The 26,305-nt window shown below is 34.3% G+C and overlaps 1 protein-coding gene across 1 annotated transcript; it reads left to right on the top strand.

Annotated features, from left to right (window-relative positions):
- Window positions 1-5,332: 5,332 nt before the first annotated feature.
- Window positions 5,333-21,152, top strand: LOC129257203 (natural resistance-associated macrophage protein 2-like). The gene is made up of 13 exons (XM_054895480.2): window positions 5,333-5,514; window positions 6,497-6,567; window positions 6,846-6,913; window positions 7,564-7,719; window positions 8,511-8,580; window positions 8,951-9,048; window positions 9,435-9,524; window positions 11,070-11,099; window positions 11,556-11,776; window positions 12,281-12,350; window positions 12,998-13,078; window positions 14,350-14,382; window positions 16,097-21,152. The coding sequence occupies exons 1-13, from the start codon at window positions 5,348-5,350 to the stop codon at window positions 16,229-16,231; spliced, it is 1,290 nt and encodes a 429-aa protein (XP_054751455.2). The 5' UTR covers window positions 5,333-5,347; the 3' UTR covers window positions 16,232-21,152.
- The last annotated feature ends 5,153 nt before the right edge of the window (window positions 21,153-26,305 follow it).

A 26,305-nucleotide genomic window follows, 5' to 3' on the forward strand; every position in this document is an offset into this window, starting at 1 on the left:
TATTCGTTGATTCTCATACAATTAGATTACAAATTGTTTGACATAGTTGGTATCATGAACAATAATAGAGATAATAATAACACCTTCATCCATTTCTCAGTTCAAACAAATTGGATTACATCGATTAAAATAGTTGAGAAGGTGATCAATGAAGGTACAATTCATACCACATGAATACATCTGATCTTCATTCAGTATTAAGGTTTAATTGTAAGGAGTCTATAGGTAATCGAATGATAAAAATGCCAAAATTTTAGATAAAGAGCGTGATCAGCCAATGTCACGGACGGACAGTTAAAAAAATGACTAGTAGGCCTATACATAATGTTTGGATAACTCAGCACCTTCAGCGAAAGCATCCCCAACAAATGACAGAACAATTCGTTATATTCCATCACCCTCTCTTCTCCAGGCCCGAAATAATGATAACTTTTTCCAAATGTCCGTCCCCGACACCAACCGATCACACTCTAAAAGTGCATGGTTACCAATTCAGTGATTACATAATGCATATGATTTTTTTTCTAGAGAAGGATACAGAGGGCAATGGATATTACACGTTTCTCCTTGTATCTATTCATGGCATTAAAATATGATATTGATAAGAAACAGGAAGGCGGATTTCAGAATAATGTCATGCACCTCCTTTTGGTTTCCCCCCCCCTTCTTTTTTTTTCCGATCAATAACCGATATTTATAAAATCGTCAACATGCTGTTGGTAAACATGAACATGAAAATTTACAATCCAAACAATATGCCTAGGTTTCTTTGGTCAAGAAAAAGCAACAAATTTTTAAGTTCATCAAATGTACACGAAAACCATTAAGCAATCAAGAATGTATATATATTTTCTGACTTTACTCCTGCTTTGGCGAGCATATATTCATGAGTCATGCATGTCGGAGTTCTCATACCTTCTCTGACCAGATACGGGGCTGAACATGTGGAGTTAATAATACACATGAATATCGTGTTGATTTGGAAATAATGAAATGTATGAAAGCCGAGTATAAAGCCCACATCGATCAGTATTTAAATACCTGACCCGTTGGACGTTTTGGGTGAATTAAAAGCAAAAATAGGTGTGCGTTCATCAAGCATAAAATAGCCCGCCTTCTCTGATCAGACAACGCATGTGCCAGGTGTCTGGAGACACACAAGTTAAAATTAACATATTTAACAAGCCAATGTTATTGGTGAGGCATATTGAAATTAGCCCATGCATGTAATAGTGAACATGTTACTTGAATAGATGGAGGTTTGTTCATGCATGTCTAGCCACACCCTTTCTAGCATTGAAGGTCGCATGCGTTTTTTCGATCATAAAGCGAATCTGAGACACATGTAGGCATGGTAAGTGCATCTTGTTCAATATTGGATAACCACGCCCCTATAACCAAACAGTGTATGTACATAAGGCATGCAGGCACGTGACTGGTGTTGAGCATGGAGCTAAAAGAGAGATGCATGAACAACGGAATTAACCACAAGAATTCAATGATTGTCACACAATTGGACTACTAATCGTTTAACATAGTTGGTATCATGAACAATAATAGAGATAATAATAACACATTCATCCATTGCTTAGTCAAAACAAATTGGATAACATCGATTAAAATAGTTGAGAAGGTGATCAAGGAAGGTTCAATAACCACATGAATACATCTGAGCTTCATTCAGTATTACGTTTTAATTGTAAAGAGTCTATAGGTGATCGAACGATAAAAAATTACAAAATTTTGATAAAGTGGTTACCAATTCAGAGATTACATTAAGCAGGTAATTTTTTTAGAAAAAGATACAGAGAACAATGGATTTTACACGCTTCTCTTTGTATCTAGCCATGGCATTGAAATGATGATATTGTTAAGAAACATGAAGGGGATTCAAATGCCATGCTCCCCCTTGAGATTTCTTTTCCCTTCTCCTTTTTTATCCGATCTAACCGATTTTATAAAACATCAACATGCTGTTGGTAAATATTAAATGAAAATTTACAATCCAAACAACATGCCTGGGTTTCTTTGATAAAGAAAAGCAGCAAATTTGATTTCATTGAATGTATACACACAGCAAAAACCAATAAGCGTTCAAAAATGTGGATCATATATATATTTTTTTTTCTTAAGAAAAATACAGTGTTGAATGCTTTTTTGAGAATTAGAAGTTGAAGTTAAGTTTAACCTGACATATCAGGGGTAAAAAGAAGGGGAAAAAATCAAAAATTTTCATTTTATATAATCATAGACCTCTAAATTTTTTAGGGTAACCAGGCAATGAAGTACCAATAGGATCTCCCCCTTTTACCATCCTAATATATGTGGAGTGATGTTTGTTTCGAATCCTTTAAAATGGTTTGTGGTTTATTAAATACAAAATATATAGGTATAAGTCTAGCGAATGAATAAATATATTTCATATTGTATCAATCGGTTTTAAAATAGTAGATTCATGCCCATGCAGTGTAGGCCTATTAAACAGTCACTTTACTCCTGCTTTGGTGAGTATTTTATGTATATAGTCATGATAGCCATGCATGACGGAGTTGCCACGCCTTCTCTGATCAGACACGGGGCTAAATATGTGCGAGTTAATAATACACATGAATATCGGGCTGATTTGGAAATACATGTAATGAAATGTATTAAAGCCGGGTGTAAAGCCATGACCCGTTGGGCGTTTTAGTGAATTAAAAGCAAGAAATAGGTGTGCATTAATCATGCATGAAATAGCCCGCCTTCTCTGATCAAACAACGCATGTGCAAGGGTGTCGGGAGACACAAGTTAAAATTAACATATTTAACAAGCCAATGTTATTGGCAAGGCAGATTGAAATTAACCATGCATATAAAAGCGAACATATTAGTTGAATAGATGGAGGTTTGTTCAAGCATGTCTAGCCACACCCTTACTAGCAAGGTTGCATGCGTGTTTTCGATCATTAAGCGAATCTGAGACACACGTAGGCATGGTGGGTGTATCTTGTTCAAATATTGGATAGCCACGCCCCTATAATCAAACAGTGTACGTATATAAGGCATGCAGGCACGCGACTGGTGTTAATGTCATACCATGCATGAACAATGGAATTAACCACAAGAATTCATTGATTGTCATACAATTGGATTACAAATCGTTTAACATAGTTGGTATCATGAACAATAGAGATAATAAACACCTTCATCTATTGCTTGTCAAAGAAATTGGATTACATCGATTAAAATAGTTGAGGTGATCAATGGAGGTGCAATTACCACATGAATACATCAGTTTCATTAAGTGTTGGGGTTTAATTGTCAAGAATCTAGAGGTAATCGAAGTATAAAAAGTTTTATATAGATTGGTTACCAATTCGGTGATTACATTATGCATTTGATTTTTTTATTATTATTTTTTTAGAGAAAGATACAGAGAGCAATGGATAGTACACGCTTCTCCTTGTATCTAGTCATGGCATTAAAATATGATATTCTTAAGAAACAGGAAACAGGAAGGGGGATTTAAATGTCATGTTCCTCCTGGGGCTTTTTTTTTCCCTTTTTCTTTCCCCCTCCCCTTCGATCTATAACTGATATTTGTAAAACATCAACCCAAAAATCAACTTGAACGATGCAATATAGTTCCACATACATATGCTACTAGGGTTGAGTTAAGTGCTATGCATAAAATCTGTAGATTTCGAGAATTAAAAAAAAAAAATAATAAATACATTTCCAAAGTGTAGCAGACATTCGGTTTGTATGAAAAGTACTTCATAATATTGATATCTGCTGTACTTGACTTAGTGCTTGGTTATGATTTGAAATATCTAAAATATTGAAAATTAGTACATTAATATATACTTTGGATTATTTTATTTATGTATTTTTTTTTTCTCCCAACATTTGTTTGTTGAAGAAAATATGGCTACTTGCTATTTTAAAAAACTTCAAAAAAGCAGAATTTCATCAATGTCTCTGGCTTTGAAAGGAATACAAATTATCAAATTGAAAGAACAATTTGAAAGTAGTTTGAAGGTTTACAGACACATTAAAAAAATAGTTTTTTCCATATAAATTAGGGTATTAAACGTTCACTATCACGTTCAAAATATGGTATTTATATTCAAAAACAAGGCAGAGAAAATCAGATGACACTCAGTAATAAACAAACGAATTCTGATAAGGGAAATGCGATGTTTCATTTTTTCTAGGGAAAACTGTTAAATCTTCAGTTCTCGTTGCATTAAGAAGGTGAAGGAGTAAGATAGAAAGTTTAAGTCATATCACCTGGTATAACGTTGAATTTGTTCATTCTCTGTAGGGATTCCATGTGGTTGTACCCTTTTCCTTCCACTGGAGAACGATTTTTGCACCTTGTAACTTTATTCTCGTAGATTGGTTTTTTTCCTTTCGCAACTTGTAAGCAATTTCTGCAAGGTGGCCGCGGTGAACCTTCAGGCTGGGAGGGAGATCCGTTCTGACCGTTATGCGAGGGGGAGGTGGTGGTTGCATTTCAGCTGCTAATCCTAGTTGCTGTGATGTTTCCTTCGGGCGTCTTAGGTTCTCATAAGTAGTAAGAATGAGATCTCTGTCAGGCATTTTCTGGAACTTAGCAATTATCGGAGCGGGTCGGGGACGGGCTGGGGCACCGGCGTCTGGGGTCCTGGGTTGGTTGCGAGAGGGTAGTCGGTGGGCGTTGATGAATTGGATCCCTTTGGCATTTTCTTCGTCAATTCCAAGCAGGATGAAAACCTTAACTAGCGTGATATAGATATCCTCATTCGGGTCGCTTTCAACTCCGTAGAATAACAAATTCGGCTTTCGATTGTAAATCTCCATCAGAAGCAGTTTCTCTTTCAGATTAGCGATTTCGTCTTGTAGGGGCGCGATGGTAGTCGGTATTGAATTTTCCACATCCCATATTTTTGCAGAATTATGCTCCACTGTAGATTCCACGTCTGTCAGGCGGCGATTGAATGATTGCAGCTCGGTGTTGATATTATCAAGTTTAGATAATATTTTATCAGAAAAGTCTGCAATATCTCGTTGTAAAACAGCGTTAGAGGGATCCGGGGTGGTAGGCGAACGAACTTTGTCAGTCAAGGGTGCCGACGGGGCCGGCTGCTTACTTGCAGTTTGCCGGGTAACAGGCCTCGGACCATGGGATGCCATAATTTCTATTATGTAACGTGTAATCTCAAAGGGTGGTGGGAGCTCTGCTCAATGCGTCCGTTTAGCTCGAAGTCATGTCACGAAGTCGTGGTTGCTGCTATTGCATACATCCATGATACTAAGATAGAAACCTATATGTTCCTATATAAAATCCAATAAGATCATTTAAAGGGATTTCATCATCTTTGAAATGCTTTGTTTTATCATAGGTTATCATCTGGCTCAGGTGTGTTATAGGGAGTATCCAACTGTTCCTCGTATAGCTCTCTGGATCATGATTGAGATTGCTATCATTGGATCAGATATTCAAGAAGTGGTTGGATCTGCAGTGGCAATCAATCTGCTGTCCAATAACAAGTAAGTCCTTTCCCATTCAGATTGCAATCATTGGATGAGATATTCAAGAAGTTGTTGGATCAGCTGTAGCAATCAATCTGCTGTCCAACAATAAGAAATCATTTTCACTTGATTTGATTACAATCATTGAATCTGCCATCCAAGATATATTTGGATTAGTTATAGGAATCAATATTCTATCCAGTTAAAAGTAAGTCTTTTTCTAGTTCGGTGGATTGATATCATTACATCAAATATTCAAGAAGCGGTTGGATCAGATACGGCAATCAATCTTGTATCCAATAACAAGTCCTTTTCCCATTCAGATTATAATCATTGGATCAGATCAACGACAATCCATCTTCTACCCAATAACAAGTAAGCCCTCCCCTTCCCATTCAATTATATCGCAATTATCAGATTTTCAAGGAGTCAGATCAATTGTGGCAATCAATCTTCTGACCTGTAAAGTAATTTTCACGTTGAATTTGAGTCCAATCATTGAATTACTTGACCTCATAGTTTTATTATCCATTAGCTAGGTAACATATATAAGTAATAATTTCATCCGTAGCAGAAGCCCTTGTTTTTGTATGTGTACTGTACTATGATCAAAACATAATCATAGTCCTATACTGAAGACTGAAGTGTTATTGGGCTTTTATCTTGTCAGGATAATGAAACTAATAGTATTCTCATGAATTTCAGTATTTCATGATTAAAGAATACCGAAGTGATGACGTCACAAAAAACTCTTTAGCATTTCAGTATTTTTGATACCCTATTTTGGTAGAGCATGATGGAAAAAACCCCACTACCAAAATTTGGTGGGAATCGGTCCATGGGGGCCTTAGATATGACCTCATGAATACATAATTAGCCCCATTGAAGTCAATGTATTATTGGCCTGGTTCCTAACATTCAGAACGCTGATATGCAAAAAGTGATAATTGATGAGGTCACCATTTTCGGTACTCTATTGTGTTTCTTTATTCCTCTTCAGGATACCAATTTATGCAGGCTGCCTTATCACTGGTGTAGACACATTTACATTCCTCTTCTTAGAAAGTGCAGGTAATCTCTCTATGTTTGGCTCATTTTGCATTATTTTATGGTTTTTAATTAGAACTAAACTTTTTTTGGGGGGAGGGGGAGGGGGTGGTGAAGAATAATAATTTTCTGAAGATTTAATTTAGTACTTAGTGATTGGATGTCATTGGATTTGTTTGTTTTTTAAATGATCGTAATGTGTTATTCTCTATTCAAAGTGAATAAAAGAAAGATATTCTATTGCTGATCATATATTCACTCAAAATGAATTCATTTTTATGTTTCTTTCTATGATTTTCCAGGTCTGCGCAAATTAGAAGCATTATTTGGAGCCCTGATTACAACTATGGGAGGAGCTTTTCTTTACATGGTAAGAAAGACGTAAAGGAAAGTCCACCCTGACTAAAAGTTTATTATTATGAAATTAGCAGAAAAAATAATAAAAAATTTTGCCGAAGATTTGAGGAAAATTCATCAAAGAATACAAAATTTATTAGAATTATACATTTCCAATTTGTGACATCATATGCGAGCAACTTTCCTACATATCGTTTAGTACAATATCAATGAAATGCCATTTTCTCAGAAAATTGAAAATGGTTTTGACTGTACCATATATCGTTAAACAAATAATTTCACACCTGTTCCCAAAAATAAAACAAAAATAAGTCATCATGAACTGCTAAAAAATTGAAATTTATGCATTTCATATTGCATAACATAAGGGGCAGCTGCTCATTTATGATGTCGCAACTTCGTTACTTAAAATTCTAATAACTTTCTTAATCTTTAATTGATTTTCCTCAAACCTTCACCAATATTTTTTATTATTTCCTTCTACTATTTTCACAACAAACTTTTCTTCAGGGTGAACTTCCCGTTTCATTTTAGAATTGTTTACCTTGATAACCATGAATTATCACAAACTTTCTTTTGAATTTTGTGGTTAAATAAGGACCAGCTGTAAGGTATACATCCCTAGATTTAGACTAACCTTAACCAATGTTGTTTGTTTTACAGTACATTGTTGTAGCTCCAGATCAAGGTGAGATCTTGAAGGGTATGTGGTTTCCATGGTGTGAAGGATGTCATCTACCAGCTATTCAACAAGCTGTAGGCATTGTTGGGGCTGTCATCATGCCCCATAATATCTACCTCCATTCTGCTCTAGTACTGGTAAGTGTGACTGCTTCAGTGCCACTTGCACTCATGATAGTTAACATGTAATCTCACGAAGAATGCAGTTATGCACGTCTCCAGAACATAATGTGACAAATTTAGTAATGCATTATATATTTCTTGCAACTGGAAATGTAAGTGCGGCTCCTTGTACATGTGTAAAATAGCCCAAGGCATGGTTTTAAAATCTTGTTTAGAAAAAAACACAAATGTAAACTTATACTGTGACATAATATGGTATTAATTACAGGCTAAACATATTTTATGACCTTTTGTAATAATTGTCATAAATTTGCTAACAAGTTTTATTACCCCTGACCCTTGTAAGGACTGCACAATATTTCATTTTGGGATAGATGATGTTTTTGACCAATATCAGTCATGGTAGGTATTTTCAAACAATTACCAATATCCCACCATAATCATTCAGCTGATCTATCATGTAATTGAAAAATAAAACAGTTGAGTAATCAATCAAACTTTTGATTTCATTATATTGCAATATTAATGTAATACCAGCAGCCCAAGACCTGTGATGATTTTAGTCCAAGATGACCCCTTACGTTCTCATATTTAAAGGATTTGTTTATAACATTCATTAGATATCACACACTTTGTTCCTTGTTTTATGCAGTATTTAGGATAAGTCTAAAGTTGAATGTGAGATAGATACTCTTTTAAGAAACCTTTGATATCCCACATATACTTATTCTTCCTTTTATGTAATCCTGGAGTATTATCAGATGCAATTGTTTTCTGTATGAATGAACTTTTATCTCCATGTTTAGACTCGCAAGGTGGATCACAAAGATAAGAGCGAGGTTCGAGAAAGCAACATGTATTATTCAATAGAATCAGGTGAGATATATGTATATGATATGAAATTAGTTGCAAATATTTGTCATGGTAATCATCCACAGTTCATGTATTTGTATCTGTTTGAAATTCAAGGACGAAGGCCATTCTGGTCATTAAGTATATACATTTAGTTAGAAATTGAAGTTGAATTTAATTTTGGTTTGGTTTCAAATGTTTCAAAGAATGCTTGTACATTGATTGAGTTACCAATCTATGCCATAGAATGGTAGGATGGCTGCTATACGAACCAAACTCCTTTTAGGAGTTTTGATGGAGAATCTCATATTTGAAAATCCATGTCATGTCTCACTACTTTTAAATTTCTGGAGGATACTTACAGCATGTTTATCTCATCTTATTATGTCTACAGCTATTGCATTGTTTATATCATTTCTTATCAACCTGTTTGTTGTGGCTGTCTTTGCTGCTGCATTTTATCCTTCCCAGGATGCAACACTCCTCAATGCTGTAAGTCATTTTCAACATCAGATTATTTAGTCACCCCCTGAAAAAAATGATTGTCTATTCTGATTTTGTCTTGGTTTTTTTGAGAATAATGATTTGGAATCTAAAGTTTATAACCTTGACTGACATTTAAAGGAGGTACATATGGTTAATACTTCTAAATAATATGTCTCATAAATAGTTAAACTGTACTTATGTTAGGTGACAAGAATCGCTAGACAATATTTGTTCACGTATAAAAATTATTAGAGATCCCAGAATAATGAGACTTAAAACAAATACCCTTCAAGACTACCAGGATAAGTTGTTTCTTCTTATGTATTTATGTTTCATTTCTGTTGAAATAGTGACCCCCAAATCTTGTCTTGATCCCTTTTCTTCTCCTCTAGGGTAAATTGATTCATGATAAATACGGTAATGTGATGAAAATTATATGGGGCATTGGTCTCCTTGCTGCTGGACAGAGCTCAACAATGACGGTATGTTCTCTATATATACTACTTCTAACCTTATTGCCTTAAAGGGGAAGTTCACCCTGATGAAAACATTGCTGAAAAATAGGAGAAAAAAATAATAAAAAATACTGGTGAAGGTTTGAGGAAATCCTCTGAAGATTAAGAAAGTAATTAGAATTTCAAATTATTTATTTGTAACGTCATAAACGAGCAGCTGCCACATATGTTATGTTATGTAAAATGCATAAATTTCATTTTTTAATAGTTTGTGGTGACTTATTTTTTATTTTATTTTTAGTAGCTGGTGTGAAATCATTTTTGTATTGATATACTGAAGGTACAATAAAAATATTTACAATTTTCTGAGAAAATGACATTTCATTGATTTTTTATTGTCTCGCCCACCAGAGGTAAAGGCGAGACTTAGGGATCCAAATGTCGTCCGTCCGTCACAAACCTAATGACACAACTCCACAACCGTAAGTCGCTTTTCAACCAAACTTGGATGGTAGATGGACTTGGGGGACCTGCATGTTATGCTGCAGTCGGAGGTCACATGGTAAGGTCAAAGGTCATTTTCAGGTCAACATTAAAGTTTACTCTCTTATGACACCTAACTCCGCAACCGTAAGTCACTTTTCAACAAAACTTGGATGGTAGATGTACTTAGGCGACCTGCATGTTATGCTGCAGTCGGAGGTCACATGGTAAGGTCATTGTCAGGTCAACATTAAAGTTTACGTGCAAGGCTCTTATGACAAGTGTTATTCCATCCCAGTCATTTCACAATGAAGTTTCGATACAATTCTGTTGCGTGCCCTCGCAAATCACGATATTTCTGGTTATTTTCATAAGTGGGCGAGACACAAAATCGCTTTTTCTTTGTCATACGATATGTAGAAAGCTGCACATGATATCACCAATGAAATAATCACAATTCAAATAACTTATTTTCATTCTTTGATGGATTTTCCTCAAACCTTCGCCAATATTTTTTTCTGCTATTTTGACAGTAAACTTTTTGTCAGGGTGAATTTCCCCTTCATATAGTGGTTTTGTAGGTGTGATATGAAATTTTATGTATGTGGGTGAGTAATTAAATATTGTAAAACAAATCTTATGCATTGCTAGGTACAACAAATATTTGTGATGTTGATGGTTGATTTTTTTGAAAATGTGTTATTGTTGCTGGTTTTGCAATCTACAGAATTATGTTGATTTTTAACTTAAGACTGTATATAATGAAATGTTTTTCAGTATTAAAATATATGTATTTCTACCTTGAACGTCTTGGTTTTGATTCTCTCTTTCAGTAGAATATGAAAGATATTGGCAAAATGTGGATACTGACTCCCCAAAAATATTTAGTATTCGACAAGTCTTAATGCGTGAGAATGAAAGTGAAATATGAACATGTGATTTTGAAATAGATTGTTGTTTTTGTCATCTATTTTTTTTTAATCACTCAAGTCACTAATGAATGTCACACAGGAAATTGAGTTCTATTGTATGTATCAATAATTTACATTGTATTTCTCATATTTTCTTCCTATGTTTTTTTAATTGTAGGGCACTTATGCTGGTCAATTTGCAATGGAGGTAGGCTATCACTTTGAGTGTTGTCAATTTGTTTGGAGCAGACTTGTATTGCACATATTCTGTAAATTGGTGTTATTTTTTTTTATTTCAACATTATTAAGAAACGATTGAGGGTACTTGGGGGAAATAGAATACTTAGGCAAAGAGGTGATGGAAAATGTCAATATTTCTATATAGCAGGAACTTTGAATGTGCTGTTTTGCAATTATGTTCTTCTTTAATGATGTTGTTCTCCAAAAAGACAATTAGTTCAGAATATGTGTCTTTGTAAATTGTCTGGGGTTTTTTTCTTCACTTTTCTGTCACTGCATTTCCAAAACATATCCAAGTTAAGTTTTCTCAGCATTTACAAGTAGATTACTCATTCATATAAGCAGTTCTTATATGAAATATATCAACTGACTTTTTTTTTCACCAGTCTTAACTGAAATATGACATCTGACATTGTTCTTGCAGGGTTTCTTAGGTATCAAATGGGCCAAGTGGAAAAGAGTTTTACTGACTAGATCTATCGCCATGGTACCCACTCTCCTGGTGGCTGTTCTTGCAGGGAATACTCTGGATGAACTCAATTCTATTATCAATGTCATTCAGAGTATACAACTTCCATTTGCTCTTCTACCTATTCTCTACTTTACCAGCCAGGAGAGACTCATGGGAGAGTTTAAAAACTCAAGGTTTGTGTCCATTTTTCTCTCTTTAAACTATATGGGGAGCCATAAAAAGGGTAAAATTATGTGTTTTGCTGGACCTCCTGAAATGTATATAGAATATTTAGAAAGTGATTGTTGTACTTCACCCCACCCCAGACAAAAATGATAATAATCAATTAATCAGTTGATGAAATTACATAAGAATTCAATTAGAAACTTTAACAAGTATGCAGAATAAACAACAATAATAATAAAAAATATATTTGAATGAAAAAAAATTAATATAGATAAGTAAATGAATGAATAAGATGAGATAGTACTTATGATTCAAATGCCTACCAGTACTAGAGGTTTGCATCATGCTTAGTTGCCTGTATGATAAAGCTATAGGATTTGTGTACCTCATATTCAGAACAATTACCCTAATACTTCTTCTCATCTACTATGACACATTCAGTGCATCTACAATCCTCAAACCAACTTTTCTCTGTTCTTATCATTACATTTATTTTGTTCTTCACCCTATAGGTTCATCAAATTTATAGTATGGTGCCTTGCAGTGCTAATCATGGGTGTCAATTTCTACTTGGTTTTCGCAGTAAGTTGTTATGCATCTCATTATGTATATGAACACTTGCAAGAATATTCATTGAATACCCAGTAGTCATTGTAACCCATAATATGATAAATCCTCTTAACTGCAGTTGAAGACAATATTAAATGTGATCATTGAAAACCCTGTATAAAATTATCATGGGAATATAACAGTTGTATTGCAAGATAAGGAACCTTGTATCACATCAAAAATATCATGACATTCAGATATAGAATCATGTTTTAGTTACTTTTGATATTATAGGGTTATTTCTCAGAAACCGAAATCCCTTTCACACTGGCCACAGAGGAGAACTGTAAACATGTTACCTTGCTCAGTGAGATACCTCCTCGCTAGTCAAGATACATTTCAGGAGCTTTTTACAATCAATTGAAACATACCTGAAATTGGTTAATATTCACTACATGAACTACCTACTACCCTCTTGGAGAGATTAGAAGGAATATTAGCATTGTGTTTTTCATTCATCCTTGTTCAGAGAAAGCATGTGATTCTAATATAGGTCATGGTTGGAATGTTGTTTGGGCCTTTGTATGATTTTGAAAAAAAAAAAACATTTCCTGATCTTTAACAGATGTTTCTTCAGTAAAATCATATTACATTGTGTCTATTCTATTTATACATTACAGGAACTTGCTGACAAACCATGGTGGGCGTATTTCCTCATGAGTATATTGGGTGTGATTTATGTTATATTTGTAGGATATTTGGTAAGTCTGGACAGATAATGTTTTACTTTCTTCTTTCAATTTTTTATTTTCATCCTGTTTGGCTTCACCTACTTCCTATTCTTTTTCTTTTTTTATTTGGTATCCTGATGCTTGTTGATATATGGATACTTGTTCTTTGCTGTTTTGTATGTGAATACCAAGCTCAGTAGCCACAATAGCTCACAATGTTTTCTCTATAAATCAAATTCAAAATTTAGAATTTAACCCAGCTGAAAGTGTATCTCATATATTATTGACTTTCAAAACATGAAGTCTTGAAAATTTCAACCATACAAGAGGATTATTCATTTCTAATCATTTATTAATTGTTGAAATTTAAATCCAATTTTGCATTATATGTCCATCTTGTGCAAGAGTGAACTGCAAACTCCACCCCTGTTTTCCCCTTGATTTTTTTTTTATCCCTCCATGAAATTCTACTTTGATCAACTAAAGCTAAAAAATATATGACTCTGTTTTCAAAAGTTATGTATTTTTGTTTAAAGATGGAATTTCCTTTTACAAATTGTATGAAATAAGCAAAATTCTTTGTCTGAATAAGTTTTCATTTTGAGCATAGTAGTGAATTATTCAAAATATAGAGCTTTCTTTTTCTTACTTATTTTACTCCTTACATCTCTATGATTGAGAAGGAACGTACAAGTATGATGAGGATTGAATTAAGCAGAATTTGCTTTTTATTTAATAACAAACAAATTCTTAAGATTATTGTTAGAAATATATCGTGTATGAATGTTTATATGTAATATCACATTGATGATTCGAGAAATTAATTGTGTGTATCATTACTTAAGTATATGTACTATCTCTATTAGTAAAAAAATGATGTGTTCACTGTCCAGGCATTATCCTATAGTTACGTCAGAATTTATAAACGACTAAGATGTGAAGTACCAAAATATGAGCCCAAATTCTTTTTTACCGACAATTAGTGTGACTGTTCTGCAAGTAATTTAACTAAAATTAGGCCCTGAAATAAAAATGTACATTTTAGTACAAGTGTTATCAGTAGAGTCTTTAAGCATCTAAATATTTCAACTTAACTCATGTTAATAAAACAAACTATAGGCCTTGCATTTTCCGGTCATTTTTAAGGTTTTGCTCAACTTTAAAAAACTATGAAACCACCTCCATGTATTGGAAAAGGATTGGGAAAGATAGTATGAATGTATGAAGTTTGAAAGTAACATCCACCCATTGTAAAGTATGTTGCAGTTATTTCTTTATTCCTTTTCCTCCACATTTTACAGGCATTTGGCATTGAACTATCACACAAGATTAAGGTTTGTATTTCAGCCTTATTATTGATAATATGCATTAAACTTTACAAACATTAATATCATTGGTTTCATATAATAATTATGACAATAGTAATGGCATATTTACCCAGGGTAGCCATTTCAGTTCTGAAAACTGTTCTCCCAGCGGGCCCTTCTTTTATTATTACCCCGGCTTTAGCGCTGCTACCTTGATAGGGCGCTTGAGCATTCAAGGAATTTCTTCCTACCGGGTACCCATTTACATTACTTGGGTCGAGTGCAGCACAATGTGGATAAATTTCTTGCCAAAGGAAATTACGCCATGGCTGGGATTCGAACCCACGACTCTGTTTCAAAGTCCGGAGACTAATCCACTGGGCCACAAGGCTCCAAGGTTTATCTTCATGTGAAGATAAGGAATAATTTAATCTGAACTGTTTGTTTGATATATGATCCATGAGTAGGGAGGACAACTGTTCAATCATTATACCAGATAACAAATTATTACAAGGGAAACAGACATAACATATTTTTTGTCTCACCTGCATAGCAGAGTGAGACTATAGGCGCCGCTTTTCCGACGGCGGCGTCAACACCAAATCTTAACCTGAGGTTAAGTTTTTGAAATGACAGCATAACTTAGAAAGTATATGGACCTAGTTCATGAAACTTGGCCATAAGGTTAATCAAGTATTACTGAACATCCTGCCTGAGTTTCATGTCACATGACCAAGGTCAAAGGTCATTTAGGGTCAATGAACTTAGACCATGTTGGGGGAATCAACATCAAAATCTTAACCTAAGGTTAAGTTTTTGAAATGTCATCATAACTTAGAAAATATATGGACCTAGTTCATGAAACTTATACATAAGGTTAATCAAGTATCACTGAACATCCTGCATGAGTTTCACATCACATGACCAAGGTCAAAGGTCATTTAGGGTCAATGAACTTTGGCCGAATTGGGGGTATCTGTTGAATTACCATCATAACTTTGAAAGTTTATGGATCTGATTCATGAAACTTGGACATAATAGTAATCAAGTATTACTGAACATCCTGTGCAAGTTTCAGGTCACATGATCAAGGTCAAAGGTCATTTAGGGTCAATGAACTTTGTCCAAATTGGGGTATTTGTTGAATTACAGCCATAAATTTGAAAGTGTGTTGGTCTAGTTCATAAAACTTGGACATAATAGTAATCAAGTATCACTGAACATCCTGTGCGAGTTTCAGGTCACATGATCAAGGTCAAAGGTCATGTAAGGTCAAAGAACTTTGGCCACGTTGGGGGTATTTGTTGAATTGCCATCATATCTCTATAAGTGTATTGGTCTAGTTCATAAAACGTGGAAATAAGAGTAACCAAGTATCACTGAACATCTTGTGCGAGTTATAGTAGTTTTCAAAATCAGCACTGCTGCTATATTGAATCGCGTGATGCAGGTGAGACGGCCAGAGGCATTCCACTTGTTTATTCATCATAAGTGTTGTACTAAATCATTTTATGACAACAGTGTAAATATCTTTATGCATTGTCTAAATATGAACTTGATACTTTGATGGTTGTAATTGTCTCTATTATCATAAACTGGGTAATCACAAGTTTGGTGTTTATGTTAGTATCGGAATTCCATTCACTGTCTTATCCATGCACAGTCAATACCAACACCAACACCCTATAATTGTTAAGATCACCCATGATAAAAAGGAGTGTTTCCTGTTATTTTTATTCAGTGCTGGACACTTAAAATGGCAGGAAGGATGGAATATACCAGACTAGAAGAGGACTTTGTGACAAGAAGACCCCGCTATCCTCAGACCCCTCCCTTACCCCAGGAGAGAACAGAAGATGGGGAAGGTATTCAGTGATAATGACTACACCAGAAAGGATAGAGAAGAATTTTTAGACACACTTGCTAATTACTTGTATTTTTATACTAATTTGATAAGTTAAAATTGTTTTCATGCGGAAGTGTCACATCGTCGCTGAGGTAACAAGACCTTATATTGTAAAGTTTTTGATAAATTGCTTCTTTATTTAAATGATGAGATAATCTGTAAAGTGATATTCTTTTGTAAATCCAGCTGTCTATTTCAACAAATGAAGTCAAGGGATAGATTGATATGCTGTCCATACCTTTTTTCTCTCTCTTTATCTCTCTCTAAACAGTTGAATCATTTTAGATCCAAGGTTTTGTTGCTCCTGGGTGGTGTTTTATAAAGCTGTTCATAAGTTACACTCAATTTAGGCATGAATAGTGATCCTTTAATGTATTAAATCAGATGCTCAAGAACTTGTATTTATATCAGACAAAGTTAAAACTCAATCTTGTTAGATTACGATCCTTGTTTTTTTACAAGAGTTGATTAGAATTATATAAAGTTCACTCCCATCATGTTAAATGAGGAAAAAAATTGGGGTCTGTTTCATTTAGCAGAAGAAAGGGTCACAAGTCATGTGTAAAGATGTGCATAACTTATGAGTGGCTTTATAAATTCTACCCCCCCCCCTTGTATATTGATATGAATTTGAGATTAGCAAAGAGAATAATATAACAATGATCAATGAGACAAAATCAGTATACTGTGTCAAGATTTAAAGATTATGATTCATCATAATAAAAGAACAGTCATGTGGACAAATTTTGAACCAAAGATCTTTATGTGATTGGAGTTGATATGTTTCTGTAACAATCAGGGTTTTACTTCTATGTTTATTAGTGATATTTATTATGTCTAGAAAATATGTCAGTATTCCGTACTTACCAAGCCCTGCAACTGTTCAAAGTAATTGAGTAATATTAATTTCATCACCAAATATATGTAAACAAAATTGTGGTGAGCTAAATTTATGCAAAATCTTAACATTTTAAATGAATAATATTCAATGTAACTTCTGGGAGAATGTAGAATATATCTAGTTGCTATACCAAAAGTGTGAATGTGTTATATAATTTACAGAGGAGGCACTAGTGCTAGTAATTCATTATGTCCCTGTGGAAAATGTACAGGTACTGTACATACTAGCAATTTTCTTGAAATCCAGTTACCTCACCAAGTCAAATTGTTACATCAAAGTACATGATTCATCTCCTGAGTTGTCTATGGACATGTATTAAAAACACTTCCTCTTGTGTTGAAATTCAATCTTGTTAGATTAAGATTTCTGATTTGATTACTATTATAGAAAGGCCACTCCCATTATGTTTAGTGAGGGAAAATTGGGGTCTGTGACGTCACACTTAGCACAAGAAAGGGTGATTGGTCATGTGTAAAGATGTGCATACATTACAAATGGCTTTATAAAATGTTGTATCATGTATCTTGTGATTTTCTAATCAAATTTTCATAGAACTGATTTTCAGAAGTTGTTTTTTACATTTTCTTCACTGAATGTGTCGTGTAATCTTGTACATTGCTACACAACACAATTTTCTTTCCTTACTTGGAAAGGTGAAAAGATGTGATAAGAAATTACTGTTAGTACTTTGGCATTTTTACTTGTTACGTATGTTATGTATTATGCAATTGTCAAACCAAGGTTTACAATTCGTGCAATATTTCAAGAGTGCAGCTCAAAAACATTCTTAGATATATCTGTGTATGCTGTGTGTACAATTTGACTGCACAAATATGTTTACTCTTTTGTATTTTCAAAACTCTTCCATTTATGTAGTTGTTTTTATAGTGTATTAACTTTATAGTGTTAAAGCCTGTTACTGAATGATGTAATTATTGCTTCTTAATGTCTTTGTGTAATATTGAGTATGATATCCTTTTGTCTGTGAGGTATGATTTTTTTCAGTCCTGATTCCGGGCCCAGTCCTTTGAAAAATGGAAATTGATCCAATCCCTAAGCTATGGAAAGCCAGCAGTCCCATAATAATTTTTCTATGATCTTATGCAATTATTGTATCCCCCAAACAGAGTTCGGAGGATACTATGGATTTGGCCTCGCCGCGTCGCCGCCGCAGAGATTTCCTTTTGAGCGCTCTATCAGCTGCATTTCTTTTCCGATCATCTTCAAATTTGGCATGAAGGTTGAGTGTGGTAAGGCAAAGCCTCCTATTGATTTTGGTGTGGGAGGAGACATCGTTGCCATGGTAACGAGTATTTTGTGGAATAGCAGAGATGTCCTTGTGAGCGCTCTACCAGCTGCATTTCTTCAATCATCTTCAAATGTGGCATGAAGGTCCATTATTGTAAAGCAAAGCCGCCTATTGATTTTAGTGTGGGGGGGTCTTAGGGTTAGGTTTACAAAATATATCCAGATTACTCTATAATTGTATTCCCCAACAGGTGATACTGGACAATACTTTAGGTTCTGCAGAGTCACGCTGCTACGTCATATTATTGTCATCAAATTTGGTACCCACAGGCAAAATGTAGGCAGGGTCATTGTCGCCATGACAATTGTATCTATTTGTCAAATTTCTATGTGAGCTCTATATATCGCAATGACGGATGACGCGGTGGGTTCGGGGGATACATGTGCTCAGCCCGTGACCGGCCGAGCATCTCTAGTTGATTTGACACTGATGGACCAAAACAATAAAAATGCAGATATAAGTTGAATTTATATTTAGAAGATTAGAATGGGTATGAATTCCAGATGACATCACAAGAATCCCTTCCATGTAGGTGAGATTGATTGGATCAATCACACTGCTTTGTAAGGCAGGGTGTGCTGATCTATGGATTAAAGGTCAAGTCCACCCCAGGAAAATGCTGATTTGAATAAATAGAGAAAAATCAAACTAGCATAGTGATGAAAATTTCATCAAAATCGGATGTAAAATAAGAAAGCTATGACATTTTAAAGTTTCGCTTATTTTTCACAAAACAGTGATATGCACAACGAGGTGAGTCAGTCGATGATGTCCATCACTCACTATTTCTTTTGTTTTGTTATTGTTCGAATTATTCAATATTTCATTTTTTACAGATTTGACAATAAGGACCAACTTGACTGAACCATATAGTATTAAACAGTGCTATTTCCATTTGTTCAGGGAGGAATTAATCATTGTATCACTTGACAATGAGGATAAAATTTGAATATTTCATATAATAAAGCAAAAGAAATAGTGAGTGGATGACGTCATAGTCTCCTCATTTGCATACCAGCCAGGATGTGCAAATAACTGTTTTGTGAAATTAAGCAAAACTTTAAAATGTCATAACTTTCTTAATATTTTACATTCGATTTAGATGAAATTTTCAGTGTTATGCTTGTTGGATTTTTCTCTTTTTATTCAAATCAACTTTTTGTTAGGGTGGACTTGTCCTTTAAGTATTTGTGAATGTGAACATCGAGTTTATCTTGTGTAAACCAGGATATAAACATTACATGGTCAGATGAATATAAAAAGAAAATTTGAAGTCAACTAAATACTTGTATTTTGTATCATTCAATTTAAATTTATTACCCAAATGATGACATCTTTTTTTCTGTTATAAAGTTCAATGATGGTTCCTGACAACAAATTATTATGTTAGGCATAAGGCATGTATCCATATGTTATGAGTTGAAATATGTACTGGTAGCAACCATTCTGAGGCAATTGTTTATTTTTTTAGTATTTAAAAAAAGTTGCCATGGGGATTAATGCCTTTAAAGTTTCAATTTCTGAACTTCATATATTTTGTGGTTGTAGTAACATGGTGGTCAATAGTAAAAGACAGGTTATTATAGCCATAGGAGTTGATTCAGATTCTTTATGGGTATTAGCTCACCATCGTTATATTCCTAAATGTAAAACTACTTACGAAACAAAGTTTACAAACTTAGGCCTACTTAAGAGAAACACCATTGTACTTTTTCTGATGATGTTTTTCTTTCTTGATCATCATCCATATCAAGTAAAAATATAGAATGAAAATATTAATCACGATATTTTTTTTCTGTTAGTGCTCTTTGTACCAGGATACACACGTGTACTGATTATATAGTTAGACCATAGAGCTATGGTTAGACATGTATAATTGCATAATATTTTGCCAAGGCAAAAGCAATCAATTTCTACTCAAATCATTACTTATGTTTGAACAGACATCCATATAGAGCTGTGATAAACAGTGAATTTTATTTTTATTGTAGATCTTTAATCATTCTTAATTATCATAGAGGTTTCATGGTATGAGAGCGGGAGTGACTGCACTCTTTCAAGACATTTGGAGGGGGGGGGGGTTCTCTTCTCTTTAAAGGGTGGGTTTAGGGAGGGGATTCAAATTAATGCACCCATTTGTGTGAAAGCCCTCTCCATCCCTGCTCCGAATGCATACTGTCATCACACGCCCATTGACATTCTGGGGCATGTGTGTTTTGTCACGAAAAGGACCACCAAAGCTCTGCATTTTGGCAAGTATGTTCTTGCTGTCCTCAGGAGAGTGAACAGTATTATGGAAAAGCATGCCATTTATGCCTTCGGTGTGCTGTATTCACAGAGTATATGACCCTAATTGGATAAATGCCATGGTAGACTGCACAAATGGGAAATGTATATGTAGTGCATTGTGCACTGTGCACATGAAAGCATTTACCATGACAACCTTCAAAACTTATTTGATTCAATCTTGATTGGATTTCATTTTGATAAAAAAAAGTTATGATTTTATCTGATGAAATGGAGATAAAGTTTGCAGGAGATTTTAAAAATACCTAATTTTATCTTGCAATGTGATATGATTAATTATGCTACCAGATAATTTCTGAAGTGTTTGTTTCTTATATTTGATTTCATATAATTTGACATCAAATGAATAAAAGTACTTTCTTCAAATGCACATATTTGTATTTGTGTATGTGTTTTGAGATATGAAGGTACAGGTTCAGCAGCGATTGTTTTGTATCAAGATGCCACATGAGTGATTAAAGAAAAAATTAAAAGTTATATCAAGAGAGGGCTCTAAATGTAAACTACGTATGAATGCAGAGAATTATTGGATGAAAAAAAATCTAACAGTCACCACATTTTTGTCAAGATGGAATGTTAGATGATAACCCATCCAATTAATTCACTTTATCAAACCTTTACCAAACCGTCAGACCAGTTTTGATATTATGAATGAGTGAATTTTAACTTGAGTAAAGACTTCCATATTTGGTTTATTTGATATATATTTAAGGGTAACCATACAGGGACAGGGGTGAATGCCCCTGTGATTTTCAGGTAGAGGAATGTGGAAGGAAAAGTGTGGACATTATGATAAAGATGGCTGGGTAATGTAATTTTACCAATAAGGCCTACCTATTCGTTTGAACAAAAATCTAATAAGCCCATTATAATAGTTGTCAAAATACCATAAAGGGACCACTTTTGTTGCGTTGATTGATTAGTGCCATCTTACAGTTATAATTCACCAAATGGTCCCAGGCTTGAAAGCCCCTCCCCTCAAAAATGCATGAACTACCCTCTGCAACTTGCTTTCAATCCCAATTTAAAATTGTGAAGGAATGCTGCTTCCAGTAGGCCCCTTCCAGTAGGCCCAGTCAGTCGGCCTACTCTAGAATTAGGCTCTTATTATCTCATGATGGACCTCGTTACCAAAGATTATTAATTTTTTTTAAAGCTTTCATATGGGCAAATGAAATGAAATATAGAAACAATATTTTAGACATAGGCTTAACATTATGTCAAAAACTATCATGATTTTATGATTAAACACATGACATGTATCATGCCAATCCACCCTTTACTTAAAGGAGAATGAAACCAGCTGAATCCATATCAAAGAGAAAAATCAAAGAAACATATTGTTGAAAGTTTGAGGAAGATTGAATGAACAATACGAAAGTTATGAGCATTTGAATATTGAGATCACTAATGCCATGTAGATCCTCCTATTGGCAATGCGACCAAGATCTGTGATGTCATGCACGTAAAACTCCCTCATTACTTTAGTACTTATTTCACTTATATTCTCACTTTTATAGAGTCTATCACAAGGTGAGGTGTTCTCTTTATGAGAGGACAAGTACAGAGGTTTCACAACATTATATCATTGATGAATCGTTTGTCACATGATTAGAATGAGCAAAAAGAGATGTTTTGGGGTATATTTTCAGCGTCCAAAAGGGGAGAGTTGTTCATCTGTGACATCGTAGATCTTGGTCGCATTGCCAATTGGAGGATCTCCATAGCATTAGTGATCTTGACATTCAAATGCTCATAACTCTTCTATTGCTAGTCCTATTTTACTCAAAATTTTGTTGGTCTTATTCTTTGATTTTTCTGCTTTCACAAATGCTAACTAATTGCTCCAAGAGTTTCATTCTCCTTTAATAACTAGTATACCCAGTTGTTTATGAGGCGCCGAATGTACCAATATTATATAGAACAATTATTTGTTATATAATCATTATTTATTAAATAATAACTATTATTTATATATAATTTACATTTTATTTGTAAATAACTACTATTATATAAAATATCATTTCTAATTATTTATATATAATTCCAAGTAATACTTCATTATTTGTAAATAATAATAGTTCGACATTCCATTATTTATAAATAATGATTATTTGTTTTTCATTATTTATAAATAATGATTATTTGTTTTTCATTATTTATAAATAATGATTATTTGTTTTTCATTATTTATAAATAATGATAATTGGTTTTTCATTATTTATAAATAATGATTATTTGTTTTTCATTATTTACAAATAATGATTATTTGTTTTTCATTATTTATAAATAATGATTGTTTTTCATTATTTATAAATAATTTGTTGAGTTTTCTATTATTTATAAATAATGATTATTTGTTAAATAATGAAAACGTCTACTTCATTATTTATAAATAATTTTTTCGAGTGCACCATTATTCTCATTATTTATAAATAATCATTATTTAATGTTCGAGTTTTCCATTATTTATAAATAAAGATTATTTGTTAAATAATGAAATATCTACTTCATTATTTATAAATAATAATTTTGTTTCAATATCCCATTAATCATTATTTATAAACAATTTTTACAGTTTGCCATTATATACAAATAATCATTATTTATATACAAATAACCATTATTTATTAAATAATGCCATTATTTATTAAATAATGCCATTATTTATTAAATAATGCCATTATTTATTAAATAATGGAAAACTCGCTATAACATGCAAATGTGGGACCGCCCATGATATGAATATTCATGATGCGATTTCCTTTTTCGTGATTTTTCTTCACAAATTTTTGTCCATTTCCTCTTCATAATGACATTTCTTGAAGCAATTTTCTAGGGATATGGTCTGATTGTAATATTCTTCATTTTCTATATAACTTCGTCTTCGTAGAAATATCAAAAAGTGTAATTTTATACGATTTTTCCTACAGTTCACAATCCCCATAGGCGCGCGTGTACGGTAGGGACAACCGGTGAATCGACGGAGTGCTCTTCATCGAAATACTACGTTGGTTGGTCCCCGGAAGTGGCGGGCGGAATTTAGCCCGAATCCTCGATGGAAGTCGATCAAGTGCATATGAGCTGAGAGAGTGAAATATCAGTGTACTTGTACAGGCCCTTCTACTTTTTATAAATATTTCTTGTTGCTTTTTTTGTTAAGTTAATTTTTCCTGGTGTAGAGATAAGTTTCAGTTCTAATAATGCACTTCAAATACATTTTGGAGTGTCTGTTTGAGGCGTTTGGGGCGATTTCACCCTGGCCCCAAAATGCTCGCAACGACAATACGGGGGCATGATGACCCCTAAATTTTAAAAAACTTATTTTTCTATTGAAAATTATCACAAAATTCACCAAAAGTGTGCACGAAAGCCTTCGTATTTCACTTTTAAAACTCCAAAAGTGCCCAAATGACAAGCTTGGTCGCTTCGCTGTGTCGCTTTCAACTTGAGAACGTTTACGCGTCTGCTTCGATATCCCCCCCCCCCCTCCTCCGAAAGAAATTCTGTATACGGCCATGCTCTAAAGAGCCTGGCACATTGATTTATGTATACTTTCATTTTCATTATTTTTATCTCATTATCAACATGGCCTTACGCATAATTTTTTCCAGGGGGGCCGGGGCCGGAGCATGACGTACGCGCGTAAACTTTCTCATAAAAATCTTGAAAAAGCGAAGCGACCAAGCTTGTCATTTGAGCTTGGTCGCGTCGCTGTCTCGCTTTCAAGATTTTTTTGAGAAACTTTACGCGTGTCCTAGCTGCTCCCCCCCCCCCCCCCGGTAAAAATTCTGTGTAAGGCCATGATGATAATGTGATAAAAATAATGAAAATGAAAAGTACATATAAATCAATGTGCCATATGCTCTTTTGAGCATGGCCGTTCACAAAATTGTTTTCGGGGGGTGGGGGCAGACGCGCGTAAACGTTCTCAAGTTGAAAGCGAGACAGCGAAGCGACTAAGCTTGTCATTTGGGCTTGGTCCCGTGGCTGTCTCGCTTTCAAGATTTTTTTGAGAAAGTTTACGCGCGTCATGCTCCGGCCCCGGCCCCCCTGGAAAAAATTATGTTATACCGAGGTTGTTTTACCTGACTGCTAAGAAAGCACGAATGCCTGTGAGCAAGCAACCAGTGGACCAACGGCTTAAGGTCCTCTCCGAGGGACCTGGTAATGAGGATAAATGCCTTACCAAAGGGCACTAGCGCACCACTTGGGAATCGAACCCGGGTCACCGGAATCCGAAACCCCCGCTCTACCGACTGAGCTATCGCGCCTCCCTCATGCGTAAGGCCATGTTGATAATGAGATAAAAATAATGAAAATGAAAGTATACATAAATCAATGTGCCAGGCTCTTTAGAGAATGGCCGTATACAGAATTTCTTTCGGAGGAGGGGGGGGGGGATATATCGAAGCAGACGCGTAAACGTTCTCAAGTTGAAAGCGACACAGCGAAGCGACCAAGCTTGTCATTTGGGCACTTTTTGGAGTTTTAAAAGTGAAATACGAAGGCTTTCGTGCACACTTTTGGTGAATTTTGTGATAATTTTCAATAGAAAAATAAGTTTTTTTAAATTTAGGGGTCATCATGCCCCCGTATTGTCGTTGCGAGCATTTTGGGGCCAGGGTGAAATCGCCCCAAACGCCTCAAACAGACACTCCAAAATGTATTTGAAGTGCATTATTAGAACTGAAACTTATCTCTACACCAGGAAAAATTAACTTAACAAAAAAAGCAACAAGAAATATTTATAAAAAGTAGAAGGGCCTGTACAAGTACACTGATATTTCACTCTCTCAGCTCATATGCACTTGATCGACTTCCATCGAGGATTCGGGCTAAATTCCGCCCGCCACTTCCGGGGACCAACCAACGTAGTATTTCGATGAAGAGCACTCCGTCGATTCACCGGTTGTCCCTACCGTACACGCGCGCCTATGGGGATTGTGAACTGTAGGAAAAATCGTATAAAATTACACTTTTTGATATTTCTACGAAGACGAAGTTATATAGAAAATGAAGAATATTACAATCAGACCATATCCCTAGAAAATTGCTTCAAGAAATGTCATTATGAAGAGGAAATGGACAAAAATTTGTGAAGAAAAATCACGAAAAAGGAAATCACATCATGAATATTCATATCATGGGCGGTCCCACATTTGCATGTTATATAGCGAGTTTTCCATTATTTAATAAATAATGGCATTATTTAATAAATAATGGCATTATTTAATAAATAATGGCATTATTTAATAAATAATGGTTATTTGTATATAAATAATGATTATTTGTATATAATGGCAAACTGTAAAAATTGTTTATAAATAATGATTAATGGGATATTGAAACAAAATTATTATTTATAAATAATGAAGTAGATATTTCATTATTTAACAAATAATCTTTATTTATAAATAATGGAAAACTCGAACATTAAATAATGATTATTTATAAATAATGAGAATAATGGTGCACTCGAAAAAATTATTTATAAATAATGAAGTAGACGTTTTCATTATTTAAC

The sequence above is a fragment of the Lytechinus pictus genome, chromosome 3 (assembly GCF_037042905.1).
Source record: "Lytechinus pictus isolate F3 Inbred chromosome 3, Lp3.0, whole genome shotgun sequence".
In the NCBI taxonomy this organism is placed as follows: domain Eukaryota; kingdom Metazoa; phylum Echinodermata; class Echinoidea; order Temnopleuroida; family Toxopneustidae; genus Lytechinus; species Lytechinus pictus.